This window comes from Bubalus bubalis, chromosome 2 (genome assembly GCF_019923935.1).
Source record: "Bubalus bubalis isolate 160015118507 breed Murrah chromosome 2, NDDB_SH_1, whole genome shotgun sequence".
Taxonomy (NCBI): domain Eukaryota; kingdom Metazoa; phylum Chordata; class Mammalia; order Artiodactyla; family Bovidae; genus Bubalus; species Bubalus bubalis.
Genome location: NC_059158.1, coordinates 57999966 through 58025225, shown reverse-complemented (window position 1 = coordinate 58025225; position 25260 = coordinate 57999966). Strand labels below are relative to the sequence as shown.

Here is a 25260-nt window from a genome sequence, read left to right as displayed (position 1 = left end):
TCTCTGAGTTTCAGATAATGAGTTGTCCTTTCTTGCTTGAGTCACAAACTGGTGACTCATGCATGACCTTTGTTGATGTGCCTTCCACCAATCCCAGATAAAAATTTTTTTTTTTAGCAACTTCAAAATTGCAGAATAGCAATAGAATTGCAGAATAGCAAATTTTTTTAATTAAAAAATTTAAATTTTATTAAAAAATAAAAATTTTAAATTAAGAAATCTCCAAACTTAACAAACATTATAATTATAGTATAATATTGAGAAAATAATAATAGTTGTTAACACTGTCATTTCAGCACTTACTACATCCAAGTGCCCTCCAGGGCACTGTGTGAAATGCTTTGCCTTCAAGCCCCCGTTTATCCTTGTGAGTTAGGCACTGCTATGTCCACCATACAGTGGGGAAGTTCAAGGTGCTAAGATAAGTTGCCCACAGTCATAAAGCTAGTAACTAGCAGAGGTAGAATTCAAACCAACCACGCAGACTCCAAAGCCTGTGTTCTCAGCTGCCTTGTAGGTTCTTAGATTGGTGAGTATTTTGTCCCTTTATGGAGGCCACCCTCACATCTCGGACTGCTCTGAGTAACCAGTGTCTGATACAACTTTTTCACCTGTTCCAACCACCCTCTTTTGTCTTCCTGGTAAGCTCTCCATTCCTCTAAAATACCCCATTCTCTCAAATTATCTTTTTTTACCCCCAATGAAATTGTCATTCCTCCGGATTAACTGCCCTCAAGAAGTGTTAGGAAGAGAGTAATGTGATTAAACCAATTCACACTGAATATAAGTGGCAAAACTTTTTAATGATGACTAGGTATCGTACCAGAGAAGGCAATGGCACCCCACTCCAGTAGTCTTGCCTGGAAAATTCCATGGACGGAGGAGCCCGGTAGGCTGCAGTCCATGGGATCACTGAGAGTCGGATACGACTGAGTGACTTCACTTTCACTTTTCCCTTTCATGCATTGGAGAAGGAAATGGCAACCCACTCCAGTGTTCTTGCCTGGAGAATCCCAGGGACAGCAGAGCCTGGTGGGCTGCTGTCTATGGGGTCACACAGAGTCGGACACGACTGGAGCGACTTAGCAGCAGCAGCAGCAGCAGTATGTATCATACAGAAATGTATGATGACTAGCCATCAGACATGACTAGGTATCATACGTCATTAACAGAGCTAATTCACAGTTAAATATTACGTTCTCTCAGTATTTCTTTAAAGAAGTCTTTATTAAATGGCCAGGTTCTATTCTATGAATGCAGGGCTGAACAAGACAGATAAGGTTCCTCTCTCAAGGAGTTCACTCTCTGGTAGGGGGTGGAGGACCATAACATAAAAGGAAAATACTAGGTGTTACAGAAGTGTTAACTTAGGTACCTGAGACATGGGGAGTTGGAAAGAGTAAAGCAAGTAAAATCAAGAGTTTGGGGGGGTGGGCAGGGCCTAGAGTAGGTGGAGTGAGAAGAGTCATCTTGTGAATTGGATACCAAATTGCTGGTGGTGCCACTCACCAAGCAAGGAAACCCAGGGAAGGGGTATCAGTTCTGAAGAATGGGACTTGTGGAGGTCCTATTAGATGAGAAAGATGCCCACTGGGAAGTTGTGTTTATGAGTCTAGATCTCAGGAGAGAGAATGAAGCTAGAGATGTTTGTGGGAAACCTTGGCACAACAGCTAACTTCAGCCCGGGATTCCTATAACCATCCTCCACCTCCACTCTCCTGCCTTCCCTTCAGCTAGTAAAGCTATTGGGGGCAATCACCTACCTCAAACAAGACACATGACGCTATCAGCGTTACTTCTGGAAGCTGTGCCATGGAACAGGACTTTCGAAAAGAGACAAGTTCAGTGCTTCTAAGGGGAAGAAAATTATATTCTAAAGTCAGGACATGAAGTTATGGCTATATCTTTAATGCCCTTTTGGTGTTCTTAACTCATAACTCAAGGACTTCATTCCAGAGTGGATTTCTGCCTGGAGAAACGCAATGCCAGAGGGAATATGATGCCCCAAACGGCCTAATGGCTTAAGCGTTATCTTCTGTGGCACTGTTTATCTGTTGAAAGTGAAAGTGAAGTCGCTCAGTCATGTCAGACTCTTTGCGACCCCATGGACTGTAGCCTACCAGTCCTCCATGGGATTCTCCAGGCAAGAGTACTAGAGTGGGTTGCCATTTCCTTCTCCAGGGGATCTTCTGACCCAGGGATCGAACCCCGGTCTCCTGAATTCCAGGCAGACGCTTTAACCTCTGAGCCACCAGGGAAGCCCCAGTGTTTATCTGTTAGGTGCCATTAAACTGGGAAAGAAAACAAACCAAGACTAGAGGTTTTAAACACATCAATTATTATTATTATTTAACACAAATGCCTGAGTGTAGGATTGACTTTTATTACCCTGCCTCACGAATGCTACTAATAGCTGTAATATACTTTATTCCACAAAGAAGATTCTTGTAGTTTTTATAGGGGAACAGTTTTATGCTCAGTTTCCTAATTAGGCTAAATCAGAAAATCATTGTTTCCATTTCCAATTTCTAGATCACTAATGGAAATGAATCTATGATATTTTTGTAGGCGTTACCATTTGAATGTGTGTGCACGCTTAGCGGCTCAGTCGTGTGTGGCTCTGTGACCCCATGGGCCATAGCCCACCAGGCTCCTCTGTCCTTGGGGTTCTCCAGACAAGAACACGGGCATGGCTTGCCATTTCTTCCTCCAGGGGATCTGCCCAACCCAGGGATGGAACCTGGATCTCCCACGTTGCAGGTGGATTCTTTCCTGCTGAGCCGCCAGGCAATCCCTTCTGCTCCTTACCCAACCCAAACCATGCAGTCAACTTCTGACAATTTGATTAAGAAGTCTGCTTGCTGGAGGCAGCCCTTTTCCAGCCCATGGATGGAGGCAGAAATGCTGGTTCACCCTGCGTCCTGCCACAGCACTGGTACTTGAGGTCTCTGGTTCTGCATCAGTAGAAAGGGTCTTTTGAGCCATTCCATCTAGGATCCCAAAATTTTGTTTCTGGGTGTGTTTCTTTTGTGATCCAGGATATTGGGCAGCTGTTGAGTGGCCTTTGTTTTTCTACTTTCCTCTTCCCTCATTCCTACTGACTCATCAAAGTTTAAAACCTTCAGTCAATTCAGTTCAGTCACTCAGTCGTGTCCGACTCTTTGCAACCCCATGAATTGCAGCATGCCAGGCCGCCCTGTCCATCACCAACTCCTAGAGTTCACTCAAACTCACGTCCATCGAGTCAGTGATGCCATCCAGCCAACCATCTTCTAAGGTCAACCTAAACATATACCCAACTTCCTGAATCCAATTCAGAGGTGTTTCTTCAAGCCCGTGTGTAGGTTTGACTTCACGCAGGGGCCTTGCAGTAGGAGCAGAGCACTTTGTTACCGGCCTAAGAGCCATAGAGCAGAGGGCCCTTGGCCTTCCACTGGCCTACTAATGGTGGCCCTTTCCTGCCTCTCTGGACCTGCATTTTCTTGTCTCTGTGAAACAAGGGGGTTGGATTTGATGTTGTGTCTTTGTTGACTCTAATTTTTTACTTTGCTTGGTTTCTGTATGTGAAAAACCACACGTCAGATCTCACTCCTCCCTGGCCACCCCACCAGGGACTTAGGCTTTCATGGTTTTTGCTGATAAGTCAGAAATGTACACAGAGCCATTCATGCCAGCTCATCCATGCCACGCAGTGACAACAGACCGTGATAGGGGAGGTGATTTATGATAGCAGTCACTGGGATCTGTATGGAGAATGTTCTTTCTCCAGTACCTGCTGACTTCAGTGGATGTTAGAATCCTAAACCTTAACATTTCTCCATGTACTGGCTCAGATGGAATTTGTAAAAGACTTGGATGCTCTTGCTGAGATATGTGCATTGTACCTAATGGGAGTTTACACATTTGCACACTGTTTTGTGTTTTTCTTAACATGTTTATTTGATCTTTTCAAAGTGCCTGTAGTATGACCCAGAACCACTCCTAAGAAAAGTCCCCTTCCTGTTGCCTGTACCCTGGATGCCACCGCTTCAGCCCGGGTGCAGCAGGCTCCCTGTTGCACTGCCCCTTGTGAAAATGTGTTAATTAGCACTGTTTGTCAAAGCCTTTCATTTTACATCAGCTCTGGAAGAGTACACAGCAATGCCCTAGATAACATAAATGAGTAAATACAGTAGATTGGGTTGTACAAAATGCTAACACTCCTCCTCTAAGGGTGCGGACTCACTTTGACTTTAGAGGCCCAGGGAAGCTGCCTCTGCTTGCACAGGCTGTTTCTGGTCCACAGAGCAGATGGCTTTTTCTTACAGTCACACTTGCCAAGTGTGTGTATTTTTTCTGTTTAGCTGCGCTGGGTCTTTGTTGTTACGTGCAGGCTTCTCGAGTTGCAAGGCGCGGGGGCTGCTCTCCAGTTGCAACGTGTGGGCTCCTCACTGCGGTGACTTCTTGCTGTGGAGCACAGGCTCTGGGGTTCTCGGGCTTCAGTAGTTACGGTGCATGGGCTTAGTTGCCCCAGGACATGTGGGCTCTTCTGGAGCAGGGATCAAGCCTGGGTCCCCTGCATTGGCAGGCAGATTCTTAACCACCGGACCACCAGGGAAGTCCTAGATGGCTTTTGAGCAAAACAAATTAGGACTTTTTACTCAACTTTCTTTCATGTTGGAGTTGTAAGTAGGCTCAGAGGTCATTTTTGTGAGCTGAATTGTGGCCCTTGAAATTCACCTGTTAAAGTCCTAATCCCCAGTACTCCAGAATGTGACTGCATTAGGAGATGTGGTCCTTAGAGAGGTAAATTAAAGTGAGGCTATTAGGGAAAGACTAGAGATCTCTTCAAGAAAATGAGAGATACCAAGGGAACATTTCATGCAAAGATGGGCTCAATAAAGGACAGAAATGGTATGGACCTAACAGAAGCAGAAGATATTAAGAAGAGGTGGCAAGAATACACAGAAGAACTGTACAAAAAAGATCTTCATGACCCAGATAATCACAATGGTGTGATCACTCACTTAGAGACAGACATCCTGGAATGTGAAGTCAAGTGGGCCTTAGGAAGCATCACTAGGAACAAAGCTAGTGGAGGTGATGGAATTCCAGCTGAGCTCTTTCAAATCCTAAAAGATGATGCTGTGAAGTGCTACACTCAGTATGCCAGCAAATTTGGAAAACTCAGCAGTGGCCACAGGACTGGGAAAGGTCAGTTTTTATTCCAATCCCAAAGAAAGGCAATGCCAAAGAATGCTCAAACTACCTCACAATTGCACTCATCTCACACGCTAGTAAAGTAATGCTCAAAATTCTCCAAGCCAGGCTTCAGCAATATGTGAACCATGAACTTCCAGATGTTCAAGCTGGATTTAGAAAAGGCAGAGGAACCAGAGACCAAATTGCCAACATCCACTGGATCATTGAAAAAGCAAGAGCGTTCTAGAAAAATATCTATTTCTGCTTTATTGACTATGCCAAAGCCTTTGACTGTGTGGATCACAACAAAATGTGGAAAATTCTTCAAGAGATGGGAATACCAGACCACCTGACCTGCCTCTTGAGAAATCTGTATGCAGGTCAGGAAGCAACAGTTAGAACTGGACATGGAACAACAGACTGGTTCTGAATAGGAAAAAGAGTACGTCAAGGCTGTATATTGTCACCCTGCTTATTTAACTTCTGTGCAGAGTACATCATGAGAAATGCTGGGCTGAAAGAAGCACAAGCTGGAATCATGATTGCCAGGAGAAATATCAGTAACCTCAGATATGCAGATGACAGCACCCTTACAGCAGAAAGTGAAGAACTAAAGAGTCTCTTGATGAAAGTGAAAGAGGAGAGTGAAAAAGTTGGCTTAAAGCTCAACATTCAGAAAACTAAGATCATGGCATCCAGTCCCATCACTTCATGGAAGATAGATGGGGAAAAAAATGGAAACAGTGTCAGACTTTATTTTTCTGGGCTCCAAAATCACTCCAGATGGTGATTGGAGCCATGAAATTAAAAGACGCTTACTCCTTGGAAGGAAAGTTATGACCAACCTAGACAGCATGTTAAAAAGCAGAGACATTACTTTGCCAACAAAGGTCCATCTAGTCAAGGCTATGGTTTTTCCTGTGGTCATGTATGGATGTGAGAGTTGGACTATGAAGAAAGCTGAGTGCTGAAGTATTGATGCTTTTGAACTGTGGTGTTGGAGAAGACTCTTGAGAGTCCCTTGGACTGCAAGGAGATCCAACCAGTCCATTCAAAAGGACATCAGTCCTGGGTGTTCATTGGAAGGACTGATGCTGAAGCTGAAACTCCAGTACTTTGGCCACCTCATGCGAAGAGTTGACTCATTGGAAAAGACTCTGATGCTGGGAGGGATTGGGGGCAGGAGGAAAAGGGGACGACAGAGGATGAGATGGCTCGATGGCATCACCAACTCGATAGACAGGGAGGCCTTGCATGTTAAGATTCATAGGGTCGCAAAGAGTCAGATGCGACTGAGTGACTGAACTGACTGATTAGGGTGGCCCCTCATCGAATGTGACTGCTGTCTTTTGAGAAGAGGAGATTGGGGCACAGACACATGCAGAGGGGACCACGTGAGGACACAGCAAAGGGTAGTCATCTACACGCTAAAGAGAGGCCTCAGAAGACCTGAATCCTGCAGACACCATGGTCTTAGACCTAGAGCCTCCAGAATGAGAAGAGAATAAATTTAAGCTGCCCAGTCTGTGGTATTTGTTATGGTGCCCTTTGCTTAGTCGCTATGTTGTGTCTGACTCTTCATGACCCCATGGAGTGTAGCCCACGAGGCTCCTCTGTCCTTGGGATTTTCTAGGCAAGAATACTGGAATGGGTTGCCATTTCCTCCTCCAGAGGATATTCCTGAGCCAAGGATCAAACCCACATCTCCTTCATCTCCTACATTGGCAGGTGAATTCTTTACCACTGTACCACCTGGGAAGCCCATTTGTTATGGTAGCCCCAGTAAAATAACAGGGGCCTAAGTTCAGCCCAGTTGGCTTCTCTCCCCCCTAATCCTTGGTAGATGGTTACTTAGCCTTTGTTTGGACCCTTCTAATCATGTGGAACTTGCTATCTCACAAGGCAGCTAAGATCTTGGGTCACTTAGGACTCTTTGACTTGAGGTGGCAGAAAACCTTACCCAGGGTATTTAAGCAAAACAAGGAGGGTATTGTCTAACTGAACAGTCCAGCAGATGGCCTTAGGTGTGGCTGTAACTGGGTCTCAAAAGGTGTGACCAGAGCCTGCTGTCTCCTACTGGGTATATTCCAGGCTTTCACCGGAGGTCCCAGGCAGGTCCACGTCTTTCCAGGATCAAATGCAGCTGAAAGGACAAAGTGCTGCATTCCCTTTGTTTCTGCTTAGCAGCTGAAACAACATGCCTGTTTGGCTGACTGCTCACAGGTATGACTCTGGGCCCACACAGCTCACTCCCTGTTCAGCAGAAAAGCCCCTCACATATCTGAATGTCCCTCCTACAGCTTTGCTTCTCCAGTTCCCTCAGGGATTTTCCACAGAACATCTTATCCTAGACTCTACTCTTTTTATCTTCCCCCTCATTCAGACTCCTTTTTTTTTTTTTTTTTTTTTGGTCAGTGATCTCCTAATTGTAACCACTTCCTGCTATGGTCTGGCCAAAGTCAAGAACAGTAGGATTATTATGTCCTTTTGGTTTGGTCATGATATTCCTTCAGCCTGAATTTTGTTGGACTTGTTTATAGCATAGGATCAACTAAAACTCCTGAGGCCTTTTTCAAATTAATTGCTATGACAGATGTCAGTGGTTCTTGTCTGGAAATTACAGTTTGTATTTTATGTATACTTCAGGCCATCTTACGGAAAGTTTTTAAACAAAATCGTGGTGTGTGGGGATGTATATGTATGTATATGTATATGTACGTGTATTTGGTCATGTGATTTTTGCCCAAATGGAAAGTAGAACAACAAAACAGCATATTGTATCTTTCAGCTGGTTGGGCTCCATTAATCAGGGGTATATTTTGTTTTTGTTTTTGTCTATTTTATTTTAAACGTCCTTATTTTTCTACCTAGAGATATACACAAGCTGAGAAAAAGCAGATTGATAAAAACTAAAAGAGCAATGGAGAAATGTACAAACGGCCAGGAACCAGCACCTTGACCTGGCTGATGGTTACCATGGTCATTCTCTTAGCTTAGCTTGTTGGTCATTTGGAGAAGAAAGATTTGAAGGCAGCAAATAAAGAATGACAAGACCAGCAGAGACTAAGACTTCACTTTTACCTTTTCTTTTTCTAGCAGAAAAAATAGAAGGAAATATTAGTAGCTGTAGAAAACATACACAGCTAAATGGATATTCTTCCCCCCTCCTAATTTACTCTTCTGACATATGGTGTGAGTCTTGTGCTGTGTTCTACAAAGATGGGCTAGTGGCCAGCTGTATTTGGCGATAGAAGCTTGATGTCTTCCAGAGTCCCTGTTGGTGATCCCTTTGGCTGTGCTGTGGTTGGCATGGCAGCACCACTGACTGACTCTTTGAGCTTTGTGGCTTATATGCTAATTCTCACCCTGGTGAGATAGGCCTGTGGGTACCCAAGAGCCTTCTTATCTGCTTGTGCACATGTGCTGGGGATCCATTGAATAGTACCTCAGGATGCCCCCCCCAAAGTGCAAACTGCAGTCAAGTATTCATTGAACTATTGTTTGTTCATAAATGACTGGATATTTATCTTCAAGCATAGCCTGTTAACATTAATCAAGAATACTGCCAAATGTGGACATCCACTGTTTTAATCAGCCTAGTTGTAGGCCTCTTTTATAAGACAGTTTATTCTTTCACATGAAAAGAAAAAGAAAGACCTTCAGCCTTTGACTAAGTACATGTATTTTCAGTCATTCAATCATGTCTGAATTCTTTGCAACCCCATAGACTGTAGCTCACCAGGCTCCTCTGCCCATGGGATTTTGCAGGCCAGAATACTGGAGTAGGTTGCCTTCCTTTTTGAGGAGATCTTCCAGAGCCAGGGATAGAGCCCATGTCTCTTGGATCTCCTGAATTGGTAGGCGGATTCTCTACCACTGGCGTCACTTGGAAAACCCACATACCCATCACTTATTCCTATACCATGATCAAGTATCTTATTATATTATACATATGTATATAATTACAAGTATGCATATATAATTACCAATATAATGGGTACCTGTGTGTTGCAAAAGAGTCAGACACACTCTTTTGTAACCCTAAAGACTGTGGCCTGCCAGGCTCCTCTGTCCATGGAATTCTCCAGACAAGAATACTGGAGTGGATAGCCATTCCCTTCTCCAGGGGATCTTCCCAAACCAGGGATTGAACCCAGGTCTCCTGCACTGCAGGCGGATTCTTTACCAGCTGAGCCCAGCAGAGAAGCCCAGTAGGTGCCTACATATACATATAATTACAAGGATAGTTTGTGCATAGTTTACATTTATACCTTGTTCACTGCCCTATACCTGGCACTTAGCACAGATTATGTTCCATAAATATTTGTTGTGTGATGTTCTATTTAAAGTATTGATATTTTCCCACTAGTCCATGAGTATTTGTTGAGTGTGTACTGTGTGTCAAGCAGAGTGGATAAATCTACATCAACATAATATTAAATAGACATCACCCTGCATGGAGCATACAGTCAAGTTGTCAGTGTACAGTTACAACTCAGAAAAGGGTTATGAGGAGAAGCACATGATACTGTGATCACATAGAAGGAGCTGAGTGAGCTCTGGAGGAGGAGTGGGGCCTCAGGGCACAGGTAGGAATGGGTGGGGACAGTGGCCCAGTGCATCCCTTGGGAATTCATGCGGCTAGAGGACAGAGAGCTAGGCAGAGCACTGTGTCATAAAGGCTACTGAAAAAAGAAGCTTTATAATAGAAACTTATTTGTTAGCAGTTTTGATTCCGAGTTCCCTCTTGTATTACATATAATACTTTCAGATGATCCAGGTGGCTCTTGAAGCAAATGAATACTTTCTTAAGTTTATCTCTACAGAATGCCAATTTTCTTTGTCCAGAAGGAACCAATCATGGCAATACTATTTCATGTGCCTTTCTTAACTATTTGTATGACTATTTGACTTAGGTCTCATAATAGATTCAAATATGGAAATAATATTGAAGGTTAATTAGGTTAGGAGGTTGTATTGTTTTTTCATTTAAGCGTTTGATTTTCTGTTGAAGTACAGCCGATTAACAATCTTGTGATGGTATCAGGTGAACAGTGAGGGGACTCAGCTGTACATACACATGGATCTATTCTTCCAGGACGTTGTATTGTTTTTAAACCAAAATAGGAATCTAGATAATGATTCCTTCTGGTAGGAGAGCCCTGGGTCAGACATCATACATCATTTACTGTGTCAGCTGACAGCTACATGAAACATAATTGATCCCCATTCTTTGAGAAAGTAGATATACACAAGGGGCTTCCCAGGTGGTGCTAGTGGTGAAGAATCTGCCCGCCAAGGCAGGAGACGCAGAGGTGCAGGTTTGATCCCTGGGTCAGGAAGATCCCCTGGGGAAGGAAATAGCAACCCACTCCAGTATTCTTGCTTGGAAAATTCCATGGACAGAGAAGCCTGGCAGGCTACAGTCCATGCAATTGCAAAGAGTCAGACTTGATTGAATGACTGAGCACACACATACACGAGAGCATTGAAAGATAACCAGTAAAGTTTCTCTCTCCCACCCTTAGGACAGCCCCTCAGCCCCCCTACCCTGTCCCCTGGAGCCCCTCAGTGACATGAGGGCTAGCATCTTCCAGAGATATTCTCTTCACGTGTAAGTGCACACATGTGTATGTAACTCTCTTCCTCTGATGTGAGGATTAGAATGCCGTATTTGCTATTTGGCAGTTCCAAAGAATAGCAAGGAGAGATAATAAAGCCTTCCTCAGTGATGTGATCAATGCAAATAAATAGAGGAAAACAATAGAATGGGAAAGACTAGAGATCTCTTCAAGAAAATTAGAGATACCAAGGGAATATTTCATGCAAAGATGGGCTCAATAAAGGACCTAACAGAAGCAGAAGATATTAAGAAGAGGTGGCAAGAATACACAGAAAAACTGTACAAAAAAGATCTTCATGACCCAGATAAACACGATGGTATGATCACTCACCTAGAGCCAGATCCTGGAATGTGAAGTCAAGTGGGCCTTTGGAAGCATCACTATGAACAAAGTTAGTGGAGGTGATGGAATTCCAGTTGAGCTATTTCAAATCCTAAAAGATGATGCTGTGAAAGTGCTGCACTCAATATGCCAGCAAATTTAGAAAACTCAGCAGTGGCCACAGGACTGGAAAAGATCTGTTTTCATTCCAATCCCAAAGAAAGGCAATGCCAAAGAATGCTCAAACTACCGCACAATTGCACTCATCTCACATGCTAGCAAAGTAATGTTCAAAATTCTCCAAGCCAGGCTTCAACAGTACATGAACCATGAACTTCTGGATGTTCAAGTTGGATTTAGAAAAGACAGAGGAACCAGAGATCAAATTGCCAACATCCATTGGATCATTGAAAAAGCAAGAGAGTTCCATAAAAACATCTATTTCTGCTTTATTGACTATGCCGAAGCCTTAGACTGTGTGGATCACAACAAACTGTGGAAAATTCTTAAAGAGCTGGGAATACCAGACCACCTGACCTGCTCTTCAGAAATCTGTATGCAGGTCAGGAAGCAACAGTTAGAACTGGACATGAAACAACAGACTGGTTCCAAATCGGGAAAGGAGTACATCAAGGCTATATATTGTCACCCTGCTTATTTTACTTCTGTGCCGAGTACATCATGAGAAACGCTGGGCTGGAAGAAGCACAAGTTGGAATCAAGATTGCCGGGAGAAATATCAATAACCTCAGATATGCAGATGACTGTTATGGCAGAAAGTGAAGAGGACTAAAGAGCCTCTTGATGAAAGTGAAAGAGGAGAGTGAAAAAGTTGGCTTAAAGCTCAACATTCAGAAAACTAAGATCATGGCATCTGGTCCCATCACTTCATGGCAAATAGAAGGGTAAACAATGTAAACAGTGGCTGACTTTATTTTTTTTTTGGCTCCAAAATCACTTCAGATGGTGATTGCAGCCATGAAATTAAAAGATGCTGCTCCTTGGAAGAAAAGTTATGACCAACCTAGACAGCATATTAAAAACCAGAGACATTACTTTGCCAACACAGATCCATCTAGTCAAAGCTATGGTTTTTCCAGTGGTCATGTATGGATGTGAGAGTTGGACTATAAAGAAAGCTGAGTGCAGAAGAATTGATGCTTTTGAACTGTGGTGTTGGGGAACTCTTGAGGGTCCCTTGCACAGCAAGGAGATCCAACCAGTCCATTCTAAAGGAGATCAATCCTGGGTATTCATTGGAAGGACTGATGCTGAGCTGAAACTGCAATACTTTGGCCACCTGATGCAAAGAGCTGACTCATTTGAAACAACCCTGATGCTGGCAGGGATTGAGAGCAAGAGGAGAAGGGGATGACAGAGGATGAGATGATAGGATGGCATCACGGACTCAATGGACATGAGTTTGGGTAAACTCTGGCAGTTGGTGATGGACAAGGAGGCCTGGTGTGCTGTGGTCCATGGGGTCACAAAGAGTTGGACATGACTGAGTGACTGAACTGAGTGACTTTTAGCTTGCTTTAGGTGTCAGCATCAGATCCAGATGGTTAGCGGCTGGTGGATTATTGATGAAATGTGATATATTCACAACTTAAGCATTTTAAAACACAAAAATATAAAAACATTTGCTAATCTTTGGATGTAGGGCGAAACCTTTTCCTTGAAAAGGATTCTGTTATTGGGGTTTATGATTTCCATTGGTTTTGGTTTCTTTAGTGTAGAACACAGATGTAAAGATACTTTAAAGACCATCTGAATATGGAATTCTACTAGCCTTTCTATTATTTTAACCTAGGTTTTTAATGGTTACTTTCCCATGCCTAATTGTATAGTTTTTCCCATCTTTTAAATCTTAATTTTTATATGATTATCAAAAAGTACATAACCCACTATATAAACTCTAATCTACAGAAATGCACTCCTTAGACAGTGAATGATCTATTATCACAAATCTCTAAGATAACCATCGGTCATGTTTTAGTGTCTGTCTCTTGTAGATTTGTTTATGTACTGATATAACTTGAATATGGAGACACACACTGAGCATTATAACACAGTGACCAGGAGGCCTTTGTTTCAGAGAGATCTTTCTAATAGTTCCCAAAATTAGGTTTAGAAGTGTATGTGTGTCAGGGGTGGAGGGGAGAGCATTTTAGTTTTTCCAGAGATTGACATTAGTGCCCAAGAGCCAGGATCCTAAACATTCCCCAGTGAATGGGTGTGTCCCGTATGATAAAAAAAATTATGCAATCCAAAATGAGAGTGGCCCATCCTGAAATACTGTTGTCGTGAGAATAGTGCTGCTTTTTGTCCTCAGGTTTTACCCATCTACATAAATGTTATTAAGTTACTATGATTCACAGAGCGCGTGAGCTCCTTTTGAGAACAAGGTGAACCAGACCCAGTCCTCACCTCCCAGGAACGCTCAGTCTTTGTGCAGCACGTGTAGGCTGTGACGAGCACTCGAATGGAAACAAAGAGTCTAACAGAAGAACAGGGTGAGAGGGGATCAGTTACACCTGGGGACATTTGAGAAGGTTCCTTAGAAGAGATCAGCCCTTTCAAGGATCGGACTTCCACAGTCAGAGATACTAGCCCCCAAGGTCGTGTCTTGGAAGAAGGAAGCGGTGGTGTGTCAGCGGCTCGCGGCTGCTGGGTGAGTGCCGGGCGTGGCCGCTGCCGCCGCACGTTGCTGGGCCCCTGCCTCTCGGCCACACCTCCACACCCTGTCTGGTGGTGTTTGCTACCACTCTAGCCTGAGACGTGTCCATGACAGTAGCTTGGTGGGAATTCCCAGGAATGCCAGCCAGGGTCCACTCAAGCCAGCCAGCCCTGGGTATGGGACAAGAAAGGGGAGGCGAGACAAGAGGCTGCAGACGGTGACAGTGAACGCCTTTCTACTAGATGCGGCAGAGAACCCCTCTGAGCACACCCACAGTGAGGGTCCCTCGTGGAGGCTGGATGGGAGGAGGGGGATGGATAAGAGGAAACAGGAATTCTCTAGCTAAAATTTAACTCTTCGGGGCTTAAATCTTTTTTTAGTTGTCTTCTAAAAAGTCTGTATATGTTTTCCTACCTTTTAGAGCTGACAGTCGGGAACATCATCTTACTATAAGGTTGTCAGTATGAACTGGTAATTACACTGGAAATAAGCTTCATTCTTCATTCACTGTTTACACTGAATGCTGACTTTAATTAGCAGCTGGTGTCTGCCTGCTCTAGAAAGACATCTGTAATGGTGTCTGAAGGAATTTGCTTGTTTGTTTTTCTGACAAGTTTATATAGACCCGAAAAGAACGACCTGGGAATAACGGAACCCACCCTAAAAGGTGAGCCCATGTACTGTTCACCCTTCAGCAAACCTAAGCTGACTCAGGCATGAGGCAAACCGCAGACAGTACTCCAAGCGTCTGGTACTTAGGACCACTTCTTCCCCAGCAGGAGTTGGTATTCCTGTGAAACTCCGGCCAGGTGTAGCTGAGGACACTGCCCTAGTGCTCTGTGACCTATCACAATGTTATTTTCTGCATCTTGGTTGGTTCCAGTCCTGGAGCAACACTTGTGTGCGTGGGAACACTGTGTCTTTGTGGAAGGACTTGAACCACAGGTTGAGCTTATGTTCAGTCTCCGTCTGCAAATATGTCATGTCTGGTTGATAAAAAACATCTTTATCCAGGGTATTTTGTTTTCATCCAGTGTTCTTTAAAATTAAAAAAAAAAAAAAACCAACACTGTTATTTTTTTGGTTGCACTGGATCTTTATTGCTACACTTGGGCTGTCTCTAGTTGCAGTGTGCAGGCTTCTCATTGTAGCAGCTTCTCTTGTTGCAGAGCACAGGCTCTAGAGTGTGTGAGCTCAGTAATTGTGGTACATGGGCTCAGTTGCTCCACAGCATGTGGGGTCTTCCTGGACCAGGGATCGAACCTGTGTCCTCTGCATTGGCAGGTAGACTCAACCACTGGACCAACAGGGAAGTCCCATCCCATGGTTTTTCTTTTTTGAGAAACTTTTCTGTTTCTCCATTAGAGGCTTGGCAACATGCTTGCTGCCAGTAACTCATTCAATTGAGAATGGGTTCTCTCCCTGTGATACTGCTCTTTTGTCTCATTCATTTGAGAGCATTGTAGCATAATCCTTCTTCAGTCTTTCTCTGCTGCTCATAACCTGTATTGTCTCTGGAACAGAGGATAATTTCCAGAGTGGATCTGGACTGGAGAGGTTCACTCATCTCTTCATAAATCCTGAGACTTTGATCCTTCTTATATCTTTCAAACACCCTCTCTACCTACACATGCTTGAGGTCTCATGGTTAACCTTCTATTCTTCCCTCTGCCTGTGTTGCTCAGCCCTCCCTCTTTGTCCATTTGCTTCTAACCCAGGTGCCTTGTGGAGAAGGCAATGGCACCCCACTCCAGTACTCTTGCCTGGAAAATCCCATGGACGGAGGAGCCTGGTAGGCTGCAGTCCATGGGGTCGCTAAGAGTCGGACACGACTAAGCGGCTTCGCTTTCACTTTTCGCTTTCATGCATTGGAGAAGGAAATGGCAACCCATTCCAGTGTTCTTGCCTGGAGAATCCCAGGGATGGGGGAGCCTGGTGGGCTGCCGTCTATGGGGTTGCACAGAGTTGGACACGACTGAAGTGACTGAGCAGCAGCAGGTGTCTTGGAAAGTCTCCTTTGTCACAGTCTTAGCACTTTGCACAGACCTCCTGGAGTACTGTATTTAACTTGCTTCTATGTCTGTCTCCCCACTAGACTAAGTTACTTGAAGGCATGGAGGATTTCTCCATTTTTTAAGAAACATTTTTTAAATGTTTATTTTTGCTCATTTATTCATCTGCGCTGGGCCTTAGTAATGGCATGAAGGACCATCAACCTTTGTTGCAGCATGTGGGATCTTTTCATTGCAGCAACAGGGGACCTAGTTCCCTGACCAGGGATTGAACTTGGGCTCCCTGAGTTGTGAGCGTGGAGTGTTAGTCATGGACCACTAGGGAAATCCCAATTTGACTTCATTTTTTTAAAATTCCCCTTTAGTCCAGCATAGTGTATAGCACAGAGTGTTACCTCAGTTAATGTTTATTGAGCAAAGTTCATGTTCTCTGTGGTTTAGAAACATTCTCAGGGGGCATTCAGCCATGTTATAGATGGTTTGAATTACAAAAGTAGGGCATCATAATTAACCCACAACTGTGTTAGGAATTGCAGGATGACTCACAATTAATTATATCTTTATCTTGAATACTGTCTTTCTGGGGGAAAAAAAGGTACCCGTTTTATTATAAGATAATCACCAATCAACTTATCTTGTTAATACTGTGGGTTGTAGTTTTGTAAGAAATTAGAATCTCAAGAGTACTTTTCTCCCACCGTTATATTTTGCTCAAGTATCAAATCAAGGAGTTTGACGTGTGATTTGAGTTTTCCATGGTACGGTATTTTCTGCTGAATCATCTGCACCTTACCAACTGTGTTCTTTACAGATAATTTATCTATGCCACCAGTTCTCAAATTGTCTTTATTTCTTGTCTACTTTTATACTTACCGACTTCCTGCTGTGAAACAGGAAAGCAGTGATATTGTTTCTGAGCTGTTTCACTATAGGTGCTTGGTAGGTCTCCATATTTCACTGAGAGGCATTTTTCAGACTCTTCTTCTGTATTTCCAGACCTCTTAGTGCTCAGGAAAGGTTCTGGACCTCAAACGTGTGCTCTCTATGCAGTATAATGAATTTGATTGCCCAGAAGATGATGTAGTAAAACATATTGTAACGCCTTTTTATTAGCAAGCCTTAATTCCACGAGTGTGCACGTGTTCATTTGCTGGAGCGGTCACCCCACAAAGCACAAGTGCTATTTCCTCACAGTTCTGGAAGCTGAAAGTCCCAGGCCACGGTGCTGGCAGGATGCGTGTCTTCTGAGGACTTCTTTCCTGGCTGGCCTTCCACTGACTTCACCTGGTCCCTCCTCTGTGTCTGTCACTAGCCTATCTTACCAGGTCCCCAGTCATGTGGGATTAGGGCCCACCCATGTTACATCACTTCCTGGCAAATAGGTGGGGAAACAATGGAAACAGTGACAGACTTTATTTTGGGGGCTCTAAAATCACTGCAGACGGTGACTAAAGCCATGAAATTAAAAGACGCTTGCTACTTGGAAGAAAAGTTATGACCGACCTAGACAGCATATTCAAAAGCAGAGACATTACTTTGCCAACAAAGGTCCGTCTAGTCAAGGCTATGGTTTTTCCAGTGGTCACGTATGGATGTGAGAGTTTGACTGTGAAGAAAGCTGAGCGCCGAAGAATTGATGCTTTTGAACTGTGGTGTTGGAGAAGACTCTTGAGAGTCCCTTGGACTGCAAGGAGATCCAACCAGTCAGTCCTAAAGGAGATTGATCAGTCCTGAGTATTCATTGGAAGGACTGATGCTGAAGCTGAAACTCCAATACTTTGGCCACTTGATGTGAAGAACTGACTAATTGGAAAAGACCCTGATGCTGGGAAAGATTGAGGGAGGGAGGAGAAGGGGACAACAGAGGAGGAACTGGTTCGATGGCATTACCGACTCAATGGACATGGGTTTGAGCAAGCTCTGGGAGTTGGTGATGGGCAGGGAAGCCTGGTGTGCTGTAGTCTGTGGGGTCGCAAAGAGTCAGACACGACTGAGAGACTGAACTGATGTTACATCATCTTACCTTAATTACCTCTTTAAAGGTCCTTCTTTCATATCCAGCCATACTCTGAGATCCTAGGGTTTAGAACTTAGAATTTCAACATATGCCTTTTAGAGGGGACACAATCAGCACACAAGTCAGTGAATAATGTCTCAGTTTAAATATCCCATTCAGATAGTAGAGAGATTCTTAGCTTGCTGCAGTACTTTTCAATGATTATTCAATAAATATGTATCTACTACTTTCTCTTTTCATAGACCAAAATGCCATCTTCCTTTCTGCTTATCCTTTTACCTTTGATGATTTTTTGAAGCCATTGGCTTCCCCAGAATGGTTGGTCAGGAAGGAAAGCTCCACACTCTCTTTTGGAATTCTGGGATCAAAGTTTTATCAGAAAAACAGATACGTGGATACTTTTCTTTAATAAGACTAGTAATAATAACACCTTTTACTGAGTGCTTATTATGGGCAACTCACTGTGTTGTAATGACCACAATGAGCCCACAGAGCTGATGTTACTGTCTACTTGATATATGAGGAAACTGAGGCTCTGAGACATGAAGTAACTTGCCCTGGATACTTACTTTGTGTTTTTCCTTTAAGGTACATGTTTGGTCCTGAAGGACTATCAGTTATGAGATGAGCAGTGTGGAAAAGAAGGATGTATCAACTTGTATCCCCTGGGTTTGTTGGTGGTAATCTGAGACCTAAGGCTCCCAAAAGTTACAGATGCCACTGAATTCCACATGGGCAGAGGTTTGAAGTCTAGCACAGTCTGCCTCTCAAACTGGGCCAGTCAATTCTGGGTTACTTGCAGCCAAGATCTATGGACCGTGGCCTGGATTGAATAGTGGTTGTTGCGGTAACTGGTTCAAAAGTGGGCTCAAAAGAAAGCTTCAGGACAGGTAATATGACATAAGAGACACAGGTTCAATCCCTGGGTCAGAAAGATCCCCTGGAGAAGGAAATGGCAGCCCACTCCAGGATCCTTGCCTGGAGAAGCCCATGGACAGAGGAGCCTGGTGGGCTACAGTCCATGGGGTCGCAAAGAGTCAGACAGAACTGAAGCAACTTATCACGCACAGGCAATAAGAACACGAGGAAGATGACATGCCCAGTATTTCATGATGGGATTATGGGCAAGAATTACTGGGAGCTGCCTGGAAAGGGCTAGATCAGTGGTTCTCCATCTTTGGCTCAGTATCTGAATAATCTGGGGAGCTTTTAAAAGCACAGAGCCTGGGTTCAGCCTAATTGAGAGTGGTGTGGGCCTTGCCGTCTGTAGTTGTTAACAGCTGCCCAAGTAGCTCTGATGTACAAAGTTAATCAGAACTAATGAGCTAGGTCAGAGGTTGGCAAGCTGTGACCCAGGGGCCAGATCTGGCCCGCTGCCTATTTGGTAGGGTCCAGGAACTAAGAATTGTTTCTACCCTTTCAGATGGTTGAAAAAAAAAAAAAATCACCTCTATTTTGCAATACGTGAAAATGATATGAAATTTAAATTTCAGTGTTCCTAATTCAATCTGTACTGGAACACAGCCATCCATGCTCATTGATTTACGTTTTGTCTATGGTTGCTTTCACGCCACAACGGCAGAGTTGAGTGGTTGCAGAAGCTCTGGAAGCATGTTTCCTGTGTGGCCCTTAATAGAGCGTGTTTGCTGAGCGTGAGTGAGGTGAAGCCGATGTCCTCATCAGGGCTGCCTTAGAACCTGGAAGGAAACATTTGTGCACCTTGTTTTTTGTACAGTGCACTTTACATTTTAATCGCCTGTGGATTTTTTGTTTTTTCCTAGCAGGAGGGCCCTGGTTGATGGATTTATAGCAAGTTTGCTCAGCTGACTTTTTATCAGGTTTGAGACATACTTTTTCCCTCAAAACATACAAATAAGAAGAACACAGAATCCAAAGGTTAGGATAACCCAGGCCAGTTCATTGTTGAAGATCTCCTAAATCGTGCCTGATACCCGTTTCCTAGCCCCTCCCCACCACCTCGGCCCTTTTGTTGTCTTCCCCCATGTTTTGCACATATTTGCAGTTAGTGCCAGCTGGATAGCTCCGAGCATTTCCTTTCCTTAATCCAGTGTTGGAAAAAGAGAACATTGTTTATGGGAATGATTTTGATATAAAAACACAGTTGAGCAAAATTAGGAAAATAACTGCTGACTATCAGATTGGTTTCCTTCTTTTACCTTCCACTTTTCATTCACGTGGGTTTATAAAACAAGAAGAGTATTAAGCCTGGGGAAATTACCCAAGAAATGGAAAACAACCAAGAGAAGGAAACCCCCCAGGCTGTATTTTGTAGAGAGAAGCAGCCACCGTTTGCGTCTAAACCAGCCCAACTGGCTCAGAAGAGAGAGATCGTAAACTTGTGCTTGGATTCACCACTTGAGGCTTTTGTTCATTGTGTTTTCACTCGTAATTTTGGTGGCGGTGATTGTGAGGGTGAAAGCTAGAGGCTGATATCCATTGATCAATTTCATAAGCATGCGATATCATGGATTTTTTAAAAATAATGAACTTGTATCAATTGAACTCATAGGAAAAAAGTATTTGATTTCCAAGTAGTTTATTATTCATCATTGGAGGATAGTTTTCAATGACCTTGAGAGTCTCCTTGTGAAGCTACTCGGTGTCTTGTGTATTGCGAGTGAGGCCACGTGTTCATACGTTCTCATTTTGATCCTGTCCTTGCCCATCATAGTGAGGTAGCTGCAATCCTAGGCATATTTCCCCTACAGCCCCCTGGAGGGAAGCCAGCCGTGTCTTTACAGATGGCAGCGTGCCCAGACTATCTTAAAAAAGCATCATCTCTGTGACTAATTAAGTTTCAGGAAGGGCGACGTTCGCTTTTATATTAACAAGCATTTTGAAAAGGCTGAAAGCAGATATGTTAGAAGCAGTCTTCTTATTCCTAAGAGTTCATGGTTGCATTTAATTGTCCTTTAGTTTCTCCACTCCTGAGTCTGGAAAGCCATCTGTTGGATCAGGGATATTCTGGGCAGGGGGAAAAGGAGCTGATGTTTGCATGTTTTGTATTTCTACTAGTGACTCGTTTTTCTTTCTTTTTTTTTTTTAGGGTTCTGTACATTGGTCTGGCCTGTAATACAGCTCGCTATATTTATATTTCCTACCTGGAAAACGCCTGGACTGTTCTGCCCATGGAAGTTCTTCAAGGTAAGTTAATAGTTGGAGTTAGGATTATTTTTCTACCTGAGTTATGACTGCATGAAAGTTCAGTGGCCTTCAGCGTCTGACTCTACAGAGGAAGGACAGACACACTGTTTTATATGAGTTTGAAATGGTTGTGAAGGAAGAGGTGACATCAGCGGGACTGGCTCTTCAGTTCCTCTGAGTGCTCTGTGTTTGTCAAGCCAAACAAAGCTGGACTATTTCCCACACCCTGTGAGTCAACAAAGAAAGAGGAACTCTGCAATAAACTCTTACATACAATTTTGAGGTGTGCACATCCAAAGGTGGTTTTAAATAGAAGAGGATTTATGTTTTAAAGATGTTGGTGTTTTTGTCGGTTAACTAATTGATAAAAATGTTTGCCGTAATTATTTTATTTCTTCAGTTACTTTGATCACAGCTAGTGATTTGTAACTAAAGCTTTACAGTCAGACTGTTGTTTTCCTGTGAACCTTTAAAATCTTTGCTCAAATATCCTGACCTAAGCTCTTCTCTTTGCTTCACTGGACTGTTTCCCTGAAACATGTAACTTTGAAAAAAATTTCTTGCCATGTGGTTTAAGAACAGTGAAAACAGATTTCTATTCATTAGCTCTATATAATCCAGACTGTATCCCGAGAAGCTCTGTTAGCAGCTTGGCTGTTCCATTTGGTGATTGGTATTATGATTAAAATAAAGGTTCAGGACAACATCATTGGAATTGAGGTCTTCTGGGACCACCCAGGCTCCTAAATCATTAACTGTACCAAATAATCTGTGACTATATACAATTTCATTAGCTTTATTGATTGCTGTTATCATTTTCCATAACCCTGAAGATGCAAATACAGTACCATCAACATAATTCTCTATCATAATATAGAAGATGAAAGATTCACAATTATATATCTAACTGAAATGTACAAAATGCAAGGTCATTCATCAAATGCCATCGTTTCAAGAAAAAAAAATTATCCTAATTGAAAGGAGACATAATTTATAGTCATATGATAATTATAAAATTCAAGTATGTACCCACTTTAAAGATGTTTTTCACGGGTCGGATGCAGTGGTATAAGTGATGAAAACAGATTCTATTTATACATATATATATATAAAATGGAAATTTGGTCTTATGGTAAGAAATTGTTTGTAATCATGAGAACTCTTGAAGAGTCTTAAGGTGGAGCATACATCTCGGTGTTCTGTCATATAAGAAAAAGCACAAAATATGAAATGCAGGAAAGAAATGTGCAATGATAACAAGATATATGCAACACAGTTCTTAGGAATTCCACCTCTAATTCCCACTCTGTTCTATGAGGAGGATGCTCACCTGATTTAACTACTTTATTTATTGGTATGATATCAGGTGCAGACCCTTATCTAAGAAACGAAACAAACAAACAAAAAAACCCAGTATACCTGTCATAATAATACATGCACATACTTTTTTCTGTCCTTTTAATTTAATATGAATTTGATGAAAAAAGTTGGTTTGCATTAGTGACTTAAAATAGAGCTAATGAGAGAAGTTTTTTTTTTTAATGATTAAAGAAGATATTTATAACAGAAGAATTTTGTAAAAGGGAAGAAAACAAATGCTGTTGTGAATCAAGACACTTTTTTTTCCTGTTAATTTATCAAAGAAATGTTTAACAGCCACCACAAGTCAAGCAGGATGCCGGGTGCTAGGCATGGAATTAAAAAACAATATGTTAACTTAGCCCTCAAGGTCTCGCTGACTGTTCTGGAAGGCAGATGTATAAACACATGCCTGCTATCCTGTGTGTTAGATGGAATCAGGAGCAATGTGCCAGGTACCAGAGATGCTGCAGAGAGGGAATGATCAGCTTTGTGAAGCAGAGAGTGGGAGGATGGAGATATTGTTAAAAGATTCCCCAAGGAGATCATAGGTGAGCAAGATGTTGAAGGGGGACGAGGACTCCAGCCAGGGACCTAAAGAGAAGTGGAGATGCTGGCTTAGAGCAGATCCCCCTGCCAAAGCAGTCTGTGCGGAGCAGACTAGCCTCCCTGGGAACCCGAGCGGGAGACCCTGGCGAGGGCTGGGTGGGTTTGTCATCCTCAGCTGCTGACCCAGGACGTGGTTTTATAAATTGTACATACGTGCCTCTCCGGGCAGTCACCCTTGCCTCCTGTGGCAGGCTGCAGTTTATACCTCTGTGTTTGATTTTATTTCACCTTGTGCCAGCAGAGACCTAGTTACTGATCTGAAGTAAGTAAAAAGGGGGAATCTGTAAATACAAAGAGCCTCCTCGTCTAACAGGGCTCTGGGACTGGCTCCACAGGGCTCTCTGTGTCTAAGCCTGGAGGGGACGGGTCCATCCCTTGGCAGAAGTGAGGCCCGAGTGTTTTGGCTGTACACCAAAGACTCCCTTGCCTTTGTTTGACCCGTGCCTGCCACGGAAAACAGTGGATTATCTATGTGGAGTAAATCCTGCATTTTAGGAACACACTTCTGAGCGAACAGGGTTGTTTTCCAGTCTGGATTCTTCCGTATTTGCAAGGCTTGTCGAAATGACTGTCAAGTCCTGGTGCTCCAGGCAGCTCTAATGGTGACGCAGTCAGACAAGAAATGATGACAAAGCAGGAACGATTTAATTACAGGCCAAGCCCGCTCACGATAGATGCCCCGTAACCCCGTGACAGGAACTCCTACCTGACAGTTTCCAAAGACCCAGCCATAGGAGGGGAGGGTGGGGTGGGAGAGGCTGGCTTTCATCCCTAATGCTCACGACAGCACTTGCAGTCTTTCATTCCTCCCCCGCGCCACACGAGAGGGTCTTCTTAAGAGGTGAGGGCCGGCTCCTCATCGTCCCTCTCAGCCCTTGCCTCATTCCCCAAACACCATGAGAACCAGCACCCTCTGAGCAACCAAAGGGGCAGAGACAAGGGGTGTGCTTGAACCCATATCTCGGGCTGCTCCTCTCTTCCTTTTTGGGGCTGCCTGTAACGGATGGAGGAGGATGCCTTGTTACTCCACATTCCTGGAAGCTGTTTATCATCATCTTAGAATTTGGTTCCTCAGGCCATGCTGGTAATAATTGGCAGATGGGATGGGGATAAAGCGTATTTCTTCTCCTCTAGGCCCCTAGGAAAGAGGCCATGTGGGTAACTATTTGGGGATAGAGGTAAGACTGTTGGACACTGTTGGGGATTGCGAGCATGTTTCTTTTCTAGGCTCTTTCTTACATTTAGTAGCCAGTGTCTCTTGCAGCAAATGTGTTGTTCAGTAGGCAACTGGCGCTACCATGTAAAGAAGCAGAAAGATACATTTTCTACTCATAAGGAGCCTGTGGTGGTTTAGTAGCTAAGTCCTGTTAGACTCTCTGACCCCATGGACTGTCGCCCGCCAGGCTCCTCTGTCCATGGGATTCTCCAGGCAAGAATACTGGAGTGGGTTGCCATTTCCTTCTCAAGGGGACTCTTCCTGACCCAGGGATGGAACCCAGGTCTCCTGCATTGCAGGCCGATTCTTTACCGACTGGTAGTCGGTAGTAAGGAGCCTGTAATTTATTTTAAAAAGAGATGGTGAGTCTAAGTGCCTCAGAGCATTGCTGGTTGCAGTGGAGGGGGTGGGATAGTTTATATTTATTTAAAGATCTCATTTTCAAAACCCATAGGTTTTTCTCCTTTACTTCTGTATGAGAAGCATTTAAATATATTCTTGATTGTGAGCAGGAGTATACACTTTTGATAAAAATCAAGGTGAGATTTGTTATGCTCATTTTTATGTGGGTGTTAGTTATAAACCCTTGCAAGACTTAGAGATGCATGTGATACAAATTATTCTTGCTATTAAAATGTTATTTAACGAGAGGAAGGCCAGACCAGGGCTGCTGTAACTGAAGAGGTCCTTCTGTGGTGCTCACCTTAATGGCTCGAGCACTGAACGGTGAAAATGAGATCTGTGTCGGTTCCTCGTCTGCAGGACGCTTGATCAGTAAGATGTGGGTTAAGATTTTGATAGAAGATAGTTTTTTAATGTCACCAGTAGGAAGGCCTGAACTGACATTTATGAAGCTTTACCTTCTTGTTTAGTATGCCTGCTCAGCCAAGTGAGAATCACGTTTCCCCTCCTCTCATGTTCTGGTAGAGTGCGGAAGAATTATGAAAGTATTAGCTATGCGGTCCTTATCTGACAGTGGAAATTCTAGCTGTGATTCTAAGCTGCTATCATCCATATTGGAAATTTTCTGTCTGACTTAACTCTTGAATCACAAGTAGCTTGTCACATGAATATAT

At 43.4% G+C, this 25260-nt stretch overlaps 1 protein-coding gene across 3 annotated transcripts in view; it reads left to right on the top strand.

Annotated features, from left to right (window-relative positions):
• Positions 1–25260, top strand: part of MFSD6 (major facilitator superfamily domain containing 6) — an 89996-nt gene that overhangs the window by 39393 nt on the left and 25343 nt on the right. For all 3 annotated transcript variants that reach the window (XM_025273325.3, XM_025273318.3, XM_025273330.3), the window contains one exon: positions 20903–21000. In XM_025273325.3, the coding sequence (XP_025129110.2) occupies positions 20903–21000 (98 nt within the window). The remainder of the gene's footprint in view (positions 1–20902; positions 21001–25260) is intronic.